This window comes from Hyposmocoma kahamanoa, unplaced genomic scaffold, assembly GCF_003589595.1.
Source record: "Hyposmocoma kahamanoa isolate Upper Pololo Valley unplaced genomic scaffold, ASM358959v1 92, whole genome shotgun sequence".
Classification (NCBI taxonomy): Eukaryota; Metazoa; Arthropoda; class Insecta; order Lepidoptera; family Cosmopterigidae; genus Hyposmocoma; species Hyposmocoma kahamanoa.
In genome coordinates this window covers 22,734,649-22,747,623 of record NW_020654748.1, presented here as the reverse complement: position 1 = coordinate 22,747,623, position 12,975 = coordinate 22,734,649, and the positions used below count along the sequence as shown (strand labels likewise).

The following is a 12,975-nucleotide window of genomic DNA, read 5'->3' as shown; positions in this document are numbered from 1 at the left end:
GACAGCAACGCGTTTGAAAGACAGTCATCGTTTTCTTTTATTCGAAAATAAATTTGAATTCCGAATGAATGTCATGCCAATAAAATTATCTATGGTAGATAATTGTATAAAATGACACGATCTACAATGTAGAATATAATTTTTGTAATAATAGCCTAATTTCATTATTCTCATGATTATGTCGCTGCTTTTCATTAATAGGGGCTCAAAATAAAGTAGTTCGTATATATCTTACACCTATACCATTAGTGGGATAAGGTGTTCCAAATGAGTAGATAAATGTCTACATATAGACACAGTTAAAACCACCTGTGGCGTAAAGAGTTCGTCCAGGGAAAAGTACAGCTATCTTACCTATTTCTACCGCCAAGCAGTAATATGATACTGCCTGCTGATTTTGAAGGGTTCAGGAAGAAATGACGGGCGTATGGGGATATTTCTCCCGTTACTTTATATTATAAAAAATAGATGTGTTGCCTGTTCTTCTTTGCCAGTGCTTTTTTTTATTATACTAAGGGATGGTAAGCGACACGCCAGTCCATAACATTTACAGTGCCACTTAAGAGCTTTAAGTCTCGAAGATGCTATGCTCTCCAAAATGAAATCGAAGTACTTAACGCATTTCTACCTTAGTCTTCGATACTATTCAATATTAGTCAGGAATGACACACCACAACATAGTTTTGTTCGTTACACCTATAGAACTTCAGCGGCAATACACAATTACATGAAATGACGATAATAACAGACGACAGAGAAGTGGTAATAAGAAAATTATATTATTCTATGAAAAGTTGGTCATGCGAGCTTGAGCGATACAATGTTAACATCGACGACACAACACAGCCAGTTTCGATCAAGTCAGTACGCAAGGTACGTAATACTCTTATCAGTAACAAGGATTTTATCGATTAACTGCGACACAGGCTTTGCCTAGTGCAGGAATCGTAGGTAATTCTCTGTATGCGATATACGCTACAATTGATTTGTGTTTCCTGGTTCTATGTCATAATTTAAAAATGTCGTGTATCATAACAATCTCCTTGTGAAATAAAGTATTTTGTATTTTTTTTGTAACAGCTTATTTTAACTAATGCGGATATTGTAGAAAAAAAGTCATTAATTGATCGGTGGTTTTAACCACACCACGTCACTTCTCCTATCTGCCTCGTGTATACATAAGCTTAAAAAATTAAAAAATATTACTGACAGCAGTATAATATTTTTTTCCATCTTGAATTTGGAATGTTTATGTTCTATTTCACGTTTTAAATTAATTTCTATTATTTTTCTCGAAATGGAGGGAACAAAACAGTTGCGTGCTATTGTAATTTTGCTACATATGGCGGGAAAAACCAATAGAGATTTTCCGTGACATAATTTTTTTGGGGTAAGCCGTAACTTCGTGTATTACACCATAAAACGTTACTAGGAGATTGTTTATCTGAAAGATCTCCAAAGGAGTGGCCGCTCAAGGTCCGTAAGGACGGCTGCGAACATCAAACTAATCAGAGAGCGACTTCGCCGAAATCCATGTCGAACTCAGAAGACTTGCTTTGCAGACTAACATTTCGCATGTTTCAGTCAGCAGAATAATGAAATACGATCTAAAGATATAAGCCTATAGTAGTAGGAAAGGTCACATTACCTTCGTAAATTACGACACGAACCACATCCGACGCTGCGAGAAAAAGATTAGTATTTAAAATAACTTTTTACAAAAAAAACCGACTTCAATATTTCGTGGAATTACATCTATTTGCCAAGTTTTGAAAGTGCGCGAAGGCGGATCCATCCCCTAGTTTGCCATACTTAGAGGTGCAATATTTTCTTCAAATTTAAAAGGGTCCAATCATTGACTTACCATTATTTGGACGTCGGGTCGGGTAAAATCGTATACAGAGCGTCATTCACGCTTTAGTCTTCGTTTGTTCGACTGACAGCGAAGCAAGCAAAATTAGACAGTACTGCGATGACAGTTTTAGGTGTTAATTGAGGGAGTACCTGGGGGCCTACCATAACCTTTCGAAAAGCAATCTTATTTCAATGTAAGCTTAAAGTAAGCTTATTACAATATTACTCATATTCTTACCATGACAAACCTGTCAACCAAGTAATGTATTATTGCTAAAGTGACTGAAAGAACGAATGATTTCCCAATATTGTCTATTCCTTACTAAAAATAGGAAAGAGATAACGCTATTGGAAATATATAATGATATCTCTTTCTTTTTTGATGTTCCGAATCGTGTTATCGTAGTATAATGTTTAAGTATTTAATGTTATTTGCATTCAGAGAAATTTGACTGTTAAAAAAAGAAAAGTATGCAATAATAAAATCTATGAAAATTACGTTGTTTTCAATAATTATTCCGCATTTTCATGAAGTAAAATAAATAAAACAAAACTGAGTCTCAATAGTCACGTTATGAATGCGGAACTATAGTCTAGTGTCAAGTGTTAGTTTCGCCAAGGATCATATAGACGGCGCTGTCATAATTTTACGAAATAAACATCGCGTATTTTTATTTAACGAGATATTAAATGTAAATAAACAAGTTCAACTTAACTTTTAATCATTAGAAATCAATATCAAGACAATAAAACTGAAAATAATATTGTTTCCACTGCGTCCGAGTAACTATTTCAAAATTGCTAAATTTGACATAAGAACAATATTACTTTAATGTTAAAATCGAGTGATAGTACGAACTGAGTGAATGAATAGTCACAAAGCTGCCAATAAAACATCATAGTTTTAACATTACAATAAGCTTACTTTAAGCGCGTTATGGTACGAAAAGTCAATGTAAGGTTAAAGTAATATTGTTTTAAGAGGTTGTGGTAGGCCCCCAGGTTTCATTCCCACTAGAATCAATTTAGGAACGTTGTTAAATGACTTCTGGTAATTGTAATATAGGCAATTCCCTACGCTCTGAGCCAATGCGGGTTGGAAATTTTACACGTTATTTGATGGATAGGTACATATGTTGTTACCATAGTCTAAGCTTGTTACAGTATTATGGACTTAAAGGATGGAAAAAATAAAGGAAAGGAGCAGCCCTGTCTACGGAATAAACGTGCCTACCTAAACCAAAATTGTGCCACACATATGGCGGATTTAGTGTTGTACCATAATCATAGATAAGTCAACATCGACATGCAAATGTATGCCTTGAATTGTGAAACTGTTTTTTATGTTTGCAAATTTGTGTAGTGTACTGTAACCAAAGTATGAGCCATTTTAATCAAAATGAAATATAAAGTTATTACCAATAAATGTAACGATGGAATTGCGTTATCATGTAATCTAGTTAAAGAAGATGGTATTTCATCCAATGTTTATGTTCGGCAGTCCTATAATTTCCAACCATCATTTCTTTCTGTTTTCATTTGTAGGTAAACTTTAAAAATAATAATAATGAAATAATAAAAACCTCGTAATGATAAACTACTTAAATGAGTCTAATTACATGAGATATTTGGGCTATAGTATGATTTATAGGCAGAAAAATAACACATGTCGCCGGTGCAATGTAACATTCGGTTGATTTCCGCTATTTCTACTGCCGCACCCCTTAATGCTGCAGCGACGCATTTTTATCAATACTTAATTGTTCTCCCTGTCAATATTTTTCTCCATTTCATTACAATTCATGCGAATAATTCACTAAAACATTTGGCCAAACATTGGTTTTGACATTTGATGGACTTTCCTTTGACAACCGGATACGGTTATCAAAGGGTAGGTACTAAAAAAATGGCAAAATGAGTACAGTTGGCATTTAAGATGACGTTACGTATTTTCGATTCCCGTGTTTGACATATATCAATGTAGTGCTATCTCTTTTGGCTTACGACGGCACGCAATAGTTAAACAAAGACAATAAAATGTTTATGTTTTCATCATTTAATGCATCATATACATATAACGTCTGATTTATATATGCCAATATAACATGTCCTTTGATTTCCATAGTCTAAGACTATGGATAATTGTGATTTTTTAAAGTCAAAACTAACGACAAACAAACTTTATTTCATAGGTAAAATGTGGCCATACAATACTGCAGTTTTAATGCTAATAAAATTAGGTTACAGATATTTATATTCCTATACCGGGCCAAACGGATGTATAAACCAAGGAGCTCTACTGCTAATAATAAAATTTTGTAGTACCTTACCTATTTCTGCCGCCAAGCAGTAATGTCAGCATTACTGCGTTCCGGTTTTTGGGTATTTGTGAAATTACAGGCACATGGGACTAGTCAACTTGTGTCTCAAAGTGACGGGCGCAGTGGCAGTGCCCCTTAGATCTTTGCGATTTAAAGCTCTGAGTGGCACTGCAACTATTATAGGTATATAACTTACAATAAGGCAGTAACCTATCACAAACTCGAAAGCTTTTCGTTGCTTTTTCTAATGTTTGCATAAGTTCATAATTGTACAAATGCAAATTAAAGAAAGCATAATATTAATTAAGAGTAAGATTGATCAAATCATATAGCATTTTTTTTAAATTTATTAATTATTATTTAGAAATTAGAAATTATGATTTATTAAATAAAGTGAAATATAATTTCATCATCTTCGTATTTAAGGGCTACGCTCTTGTCAGTGGAGCAATCTCCAAGCTTCTCTGTTTAGCGCTTTAGCCTTGATTTCCTGATACGACACAACACTAACTTTTTCCTTTATCTGATCTAAATAACTTACTCTCGGTCTTCCTCTGCCTCTTTTTAAAGAAGATATCGACTAATTTCGGTCATAGAATCCTTATGTGGAAGAAAAGTTCCCCTGAAAATTTACACAATGTAGCCTTATGTAAACTAAGTACACTAAGTATGTGATTGTGAAGTATCAGAATATTGTAAATGACACTGAAGTAATAAACGAATTCTGCCCATGATTATATAGTGTAACGTTATTTAATTTGAAGTTTACCATGAGCTTTTGAAAGAAAGGAAGAAAGAAAGAAAATACGTTTATTTGTTTACCACAATGACACCACAAAAGACAAAAGACAAAAAAAAAACAGAAAACGGAACAAAACAGAACTAAAACAAAACACGATCAAAACATTCAACGTAAATCAAATATATAATTACGAAACAAAAACACAAACAAACACAAAATAAAAATGTACAAAAATTAGATAAAATTAAAACATGAACTATTCACACAAATAATAAAAAGAAGACTAAATATTGAGATACCTTGTGTGGTGCCAGCCGCGGTAACAAAAGGGTCACAAACTCAGTATTTGCTGGAAAACGCAACGCGTTCCCAGCACTGATTTTCAGTTAAGACCCTAAGTGAGGTCACGGAACAACATATGCAAGCATACTTTGGTACTTGAATATAACAGTAAAATAATTATATATACGTACATATTAAAACTGTAACAGATGTGTGTGTGTGTGAGTGTGGGTGTGTGTGTTGTGTATGTTTAAATACTTCCAAATAATTTATGTATAACTGTGAGAATACTTATAATAATTAATACGTATACACTATACCTACATCAAGCAACTAATATTATTATATAACAAATGTGTATAAAAAGTATAAATAAATAGGTGCTGGAAAAAGTTAACACAATCCCTTTTGATTTTCCATCTCATCGTCTTTTCGATGTTTGATGCATATCGTTGTATGAATTGCGTAACTTCGTGATAACTATTACCAGTATTAGCATACGAAATTTGATTACAAGGTCATGACCTTACAATCAATTTTATTTCAATAATCTTTATAACAACTTCTTGTTATTATTCTGATATCACAATATCGCACGGACTTTATAATATATAAATAAGATTAGAGGGAACAAGTTACCGTCACTGAGAGGCCGTGTGAGACGAAAATGAAGAGTGCAGCGTTTTTTTGCACGATACAATTTGTGTTCGCATCATGTCTGAACTTCGAGTACTTGGATCCTAAGCAGCTGCAGACAGCTACCACCGCCAAAACGCAGGAAGTCGCAGCCACACGTATCATACATAAATACGACAAAAACAAAATTGTGCATGTCCACATAAATGCCACGCTCTTTCAAGAATGAATTAATAAATGAATGAATGAATGAATGAGTGAGTGAGTGAATGAAATTTATTTGCTTAAAATATGGTTTACAATAGGTGGTACAAGTATACATAATAAAACAGTACTCATATTTTACCGCTATCGGCATGCAAATCTATGAATGTCAACATATTGGCAGCTAAACAATTCTAAAGCAAGTCCTATCATGCATAAAGATAATATATTATAATAGTAAGTTATTGCCATGTTATGAAGATGTCAAAAAATATAAATACATTTCTTATTAAATAAGTTAAGTGGTCAAATTTATTGAGAATTATATGTAAAGAAGTCATTATCTGAATAGAAATTTTTTTCTCTTAGCCATGATATCAGCTGACGTTTAAATCGAAGATTATTATTTATCATTTTTATATCAGAGGGTAAAGCATTATATATCCTCACACACATGGCCCCGCACTGTTTCTGGTAGTAACTTAGTTTAGTATAACTATTACAAACTAATCTGCCTGGACCCCTTACATTTATATTGTGAATGTCTCTCGTTTTTTTAAAAAGTTTATTATTATTTTTTACAAAATTGGATACTTCAAAGATGTACATACAAGGCAGCGGCAAGATGTTAAGATGAGATGGCAAGACTCTAAAGACGTGTTCATACTTTACACTGAAGCTGAAATATTGAACATAAAGGCAAGTAGCGGTGTTGCAGCCGTCTGGGGCTACAATTATTTCCTCAAGAAGTACTACAACAGTACCATCGGATAGATGGAAATAGGAATGCATCACAATCACGATGTTATACTGAAAGAAATACAAAATATTACAGAAAAAGTGGTCGCCACAGTCAGGTTTGCTACTTTAGCAACTCCAACGCATTTTCATACAATTCCGTTTGGTGGGACGAACAAAAGTGGTTGCAACACGTCGATTGGATGACACTAAATGGAATCAATGTTGCGGTAGTTCCAGTCGCAGAGGAAGCCGCTTGGTCAAGAGTGTATAGAACGCTCGGAATGACGCAGGATCAAATTGATCAACACTCCACTGGGCCCGCTTACCTTCCCTACCAGCGTATGGGGAAGTTACGCGAATGGGGAGGTCCTTTGCCAAAGTCATGGCATCAACTTCAAACTGAAATCCAAAAAACTATCACCACCTACATGATCGATCTTGGCATGGTTCCTGTTTTTCCTACGTTCAACGCGCACGTGTCTCGAGAACTTTTTGATTTGTTTTCATGGAAATCGATGAAGATTAATAAATTCTGGTCTACATACACCGCCGAGAAACACTGTTGCGACATGTTTGTGGATCCGGAGGATCCTTTATTTGAACGCATAGGTAAAATGTTCCTGAATGAAATTACCAGTGGTTAGCCAGTCACTCACTTGTATTACGCTGCACCATTTTATCAGATCGAAACGGACGGATTAACTACAAAGACTACTCAAGCTATACTTTCAACACTAACAGACTTTGATGATCGAGCTGTGTTAATAGTACAAAACACTATGTGGAATAGTGAATCTAGTAGATGGGCGGATCATATAGTAGAGTCAGTTTTAACAGCTGTGTCTAAAGGTCGAATGATTATACTGGACACGATGTTACAGAAAGACTTAAATAACAAGACGTGTACCTTATTCCATGGTCAGCCTTATATATGGATCGTTGACACGCAAAAACTAAATTGGGATATGTACGAAGCCATAGATCCACCGTACAATACTATTGTCGGATTGGGGGTGTCTCCTTCTGTGATGGAGCAGAATTACATGCTGGTAGAGTGGGTGTTAGAGGCGGCATGGCGAAGTAAGCGTCCATCGCTACCAGAGTGGCAGCAACAATATGCTTCGCGTCGTTACGGTTGCAATGCTACCGCTAGCGCGTGGGGTCACCTGCTCAACAGTGTCTACAAAGGTAACATGGATATTTACACTATTATAAGCTGGCCATCGCAGCCATTATATAATGTTTATTCCCGGTTTCCTAAATATGAGTTGTTAGAAGCTTGGAGGAAGTTTGTGTTCGTGCCTGATGACGAGTGCCGCAGCCCCGCCTTTGAATACAACCTGATAGATGTGACTCGCCATGCGTTGCACTATCGCGCTCTTCAGGTGTATATGTCTCTGCGGAACAGTATAAATTCAGATATTCCTCGTGCAGATTTTCGATACATGTCTATTGCTTTTATGGATTTACTTAAAAATATTGGTTATTTAGCATTTAGCAATAAATGCGTGCAAGAGGCCAGATCGACATACTTAAGAAATATATTGGGAGTGCCACAGGGAAGTGTACTGGGTCCTCTTCTCTTTATTATATATATAAATGAACTGCCACATATTACTCAGTGTTATACACGCTGTATACCTATTATGTTCGCTGATGATGTCACAATATTATTTACTAATAACGGAAAAACAAAAATTGACTACGAATTTGACATAAACAATACATTGAACGGTCTTATTACCTGGCTTAAATCACTAAATTTAAAAATAAATAATTCTAAAACAAAATATATGCAATTTGGTAATTACAAAAAAATTTACTTAGATTTACACATAACTTATGAAAATGACGTTATTGATGAGGTAAACACTACTAAATTTCTTGGTATTACTATAGATAAAAATTTAAATTGGAAACATCACATAGATGTGCTAAATAACAAGCTTGGTAGTTATTGCTATGCTTTATCTGTATTGGTCGATGTAGCGTCGGTTGAAGTTGCAAAAAACGCATATTATGGGAACGTATACCCATTATTAATGTATGGTGTAATTTTTTGGGGAAACTCTGTCAATGCGGTTAAAATATTCATAATACAAAAACGATGCTTACGCATAATCTATAGTAAACCCAGTGACTATTCTCTAAGAAGTCTGTACAAAGAAAAGGGTTTCCTGACTTTAACAGGAATATATATTTTGGAAATATGTCTTTTTGTACGTAATCACAGTAACTTCTTTACTAAAATATCTAATGTGAACTCCGTTAACGTCAGAAACAAGGACCGTCTTGTCCTCCCTAAAATAAACAGCACGATCTTTGACCGCAGCACCTATGTAACAGCGATTAGAATTTATAACAGACTTCCAATGGAAATGAAATGTTTAAATGGTGATAAATTTAAAGCTTGTTTAAAAAAATGGTTAATTGACAAAGTTTTTTACAATCTTAACGAATTTTATATAAAGACATCAAATATTTGACAATTGTATAACTAACTTAATTATAATTTAAATTTTTGACATTTAAGTTGTAATAAATTTTAATTGAATTGTAATTTTAAGACATTGTACGCCTGATTTGGGTAAGAATTGTAGATCTAATCACTTATAAGTAACACCTGTATTTTACCAATTCATACAATAAATGTTTCTGATTTCTGATTTCTGATTTCTGGTTATTTGCTTCATTCTAATGATGCCTTCACCTATGACGAGTGATTGACTGAGGCAAAAAATATGTCAAGTAACCTCGAGGAAGCACACTTGTACGTTTTTCATTCCCGTAGAATTGTTCTGTCGCTGTCGCAGTTCTTGTACACACGCAAGGATATACATAGGGCAGAACTTTATTTGGACCTTTACGTGCCAATGTGGAACATGTATTTTGACTATATAAATACTCGTAGAAGTCGTGCGCAACCAGATTATGAATTGAAATATGTCGTCGAGCAAGATTTCTTGAGTAAAAATTTTCAGCGCCTACAAAAAATTAACACTAGAAGTTTTGTGAGGGAACTTTACAAGAAACACGCGTTAATGCCCCATTTCCCAGACCTACCTATTGTTTAGGAAACTGAAATTAACAGTATAATCTAATGTTAATACATTGATGTATATAACTAAAACTAAGTGTCCATAAGTATATTTGTCGATGTATGTTATTTTATTTCATTTCAACATGTAATACATTTGTTAAAACCTGTTTACGTAAAGATAAAGCTGTTATTTGATGGACATGAAGTTTAGGATGCTCACCCCCCAAAAAATACTGAATATTAATTTCGAATATAAATTTTTACTTTTGGTATATTGAGATGTATTATCAAATAAACAAAAGCGAACCTCAAAGGTTGTAAAAACGAGATGTATTGTCACGTTATATGTATATGTGTATCAATTCCCAGGGATCCACTCGAGTGTACAAAAGGTCCATGTCAGGGGAAAAAAGGGGGTGTATGAGACGTTAATGGGGGTCCACACTCTTTGTAATCACAGTTTTATTGAAATCGGATAACGGAAAGTGGGTGAACTTCGGTTCCAACAAAAAGAATCATCGAAATTCTTTCACAAATGTTGGAGTAACATACACACAAAAAATGCAGTCGAATTGAAAACCTTCTCCTTTTTTTGAAGTCGGTTAAAAAGTAAATTTGTAAAATTTTTACGAAGCAGTTAAGCCGCTGTATATAGAGTTTAATCTCGTTAACAAGGTCATTGAACGCCCGGATATTGCGTAAAAATTCTATAGTTAGATGACAATTATTACGGTGCACTGCTTTATCCCTGCGTAATCTTTCGGACTAAAACAAAACCATTAGTATCGTACTACTGTGCCACCCTACAGTACTTGCACTGCGTAGCGGGAATTCTAAACGAAAACTTCTTTCAGTCTTGCGTTCACTTGCGATTGAACAGTCGGTGTGAGCGCCCGCGCGGACAACCCAGACGCGGCGCGCAGTGCGTCCCGCTCGCGCGTAAATAAAAAAACTTTTTAGAAAAGCAAAAATGTACGAACAACGTGTAAACTTCGGACGCTGGCCATTTTATTCAATATTTTTTTCGGTTCCATCACTTCTGTCAAGTTTCGAAAAGTTTTAAATGAGAAAACTGTTTAAAAATCGAATTTCAAAGTTTTAGTGCAGTTTTTCTTTTTAATTGACAATGAAATTTTGAGATAAGGCTGTCGTTTTGGAGTCAAGGATTCGACCGACTTGTAAGTAATTATCATAAGAAGTAGTTTCATGGTAGTTATACATAATGGCGCCTAACGTTGTGTTACTAAGCATTTTAATCATAAACGGCACTTGAACTCCTTGGAACATTTTCCGTGCATGTCTATTATGATAATGGTGGCAAATTTTTATTATGCTGTCCATGTGGATGATATTGACAATGAATAATAGTATGTTTATGTTAATGTAACAAATAACTAAGAAGCTCAAAATTGTGTAAAAGTTGTAACTAGGCACAAAAATTCGCCATTTTTTTGTCTCTAATTATTGTTAGGTATGTTTTGTTTACCTTAGAAAGTTTAGAAATAAAAAAAATATTATTCTGTTAAAAAAAAACAAATTGAATTTTGTCATAGCTAAAGAAGTAAAGATAATGAACATAATAATTGTAATTTTGTTTTTTTTCTCTGTTATATTATTTTGACATCTGGGCACGTTTTGCAATGTATTATTTTTATTGATCCAAATAACTATCACTAAGTTTGAAATATTAGTTACCTACTATTAAATTCTAAACAACCTGTATTCCACAAATGAAGTAATTCTTTAATAGAAGCTTAAAAAATAAAACTTAATTAATTGTATTAAATGTGTTGTATGCATTTAAAAAAACGTTAATGTAAAAAAATATTTAATAAGACATTTCTTATACAAAAAGTTGGATTTATTTAAAGTAAGAACCTACTATATCTTATTATTGGTTTATATCGAAATATTGCCAAGGAGGACAGTAATTGAAGGACGTACATACGAGACTAACTATTTATTCTCAAGTTTATTAACCACCTACTTATGATATACCATTCCTCCACCTCTAACTGAAAGTTACACAATTATAAAAAATATATAAAAAAGACCATTTTCCCAGGTATGTGTGTTGTTTGTAAACAATTTGAATTGTACGCTGAATGAAGTTGAATTCAGGCCCTGCTTTATGGTATTGAATTTGTTTTTTTGTTTTAGTTTCATTATGTCGCTAATGATAGGCCTTAGTAAACTAAATGATGTTCCTACTTCTCTGCCTAAAGAAATTCAGCTGGCGACTTACCAGTTATGGTGTGTGGCGTTGACCTTTACACAAGTAAAAATATTTGTAAAGCGCTCTCTACATCAATTTATCATGATACGCTTTCTTTATAGCGGATTTCATTATTTTGACTGCATTTTAGGCTGCCCCGTTACTGCTTGGGTTATAGGGTGTGATCAACGCATGACATACACCTACACTATTTAGAAATTCCTTAAAATCTTTACCATTAAAAGGCGGTCCGTTGTCAGACACAGAAGGCAGAATTGGCTAAACAAATTTCGTAGTTTGTTGATGGTATGCTTGGCCGCAGTGCTCGGTATCTTGAAACACTCGATCCACCTAGAGTGTGCATCGACAATCACTAAATAGTATTCAGTGTTAGCAAATAGAGTGAAAAAACCGATATGCAGACGATGCCATGGTTCCTGCGGCCACGACCAGGCATGTAGTGGGGCGGCGCGCGGAGCAGCGCGCTCTCGACTGCAGGTAGCACACGCTGCACACACGCGCTCGATGTCACTGTTTGACAATGTTTAATTTTAAAAAAACAGCTTCAACTATTCTGGCTTACAGTAGCACCAGTTCGTCTTCATTGCCTTCATTAATATTTGCAAAATTTCATCTTTCTTAGTATGTTTCATGATGTCTCTAAAATTTAGTGGTCCAATTTTCTCGATTAAGTTTATATAATTATCGATATTGAAGTGCTCTTCATCGTAACTGCACGCTGCGATCGCCCTGCCGCCATTAAAGGCACACCCGTTTTTTCACTAAATATCGCTGCCAATGGTTTGCAATCTGTAACCAATAAGAACTCTCGTCCGTATATATAATCATGAAATTTTGTAACAGCAAATATGACAGCTAGGCCTTCACGGCAGATTTGGGCGTAGTTTGCCTCGGCGGGTGAAAACGTTCTCGAGGCGTG

The 12,975-nt window shown here is 34.6% G+C and overlaps 1 protein-coding gene across 1 annotated transcript; it reads left to right on the top strand.

Moving 5' to 3' along the window:
- The first annotated feature begins 7,061 nt into the window (after positions 1 to 7,061).
- On the top strand, positions 7,062 to 12,537 carry LOC113236953 (alpha-N-acetylglucosaminidase-like). The gene is made up of 3 exons (XM_026473180.1): positions 7,062 to 7,419; positions 7,522 to 8,187; positions 12,458 to 12,537. The coding sequence occupies exons 1-3, from the start codon at positions 7,062 to 7,064 to the stop codon at positions 12,535 to 12,537; spliced, it is 1,104 nt and encodes a 367-aa protein (XP_026328965.1).
- Positions 12,538 to 12,975: the final 438 nt, after the last annotated feature.

What these genes read in the sequence shown, in the direction of transcription:
- LOC113236953 (XM_026473180.1), top strand. Translation starts at nt 7,062, where the DNA reads ATGACGCAGGATCAAATTGATCAACACTCCACTGGGCCCGCTTACCTT. An exon ending in CCTGAATGAAATTACCAGTG is followed by an intron (nt 7,420 to 7,521) that starts GTTAGCCAGTCA and finishes CAACACTAACAG; the next exon opens with ACTTTGATGATCGAGCTGTG. An exon ending in GTATATGTCTCTGCGGAACA is followed by an intron (nt 8,188 to 12,457) that starts GTATAAATTCAG and finishes ACCGATATGCAG; the next exon opens with ACGATGCCATGGTTCCTGCG.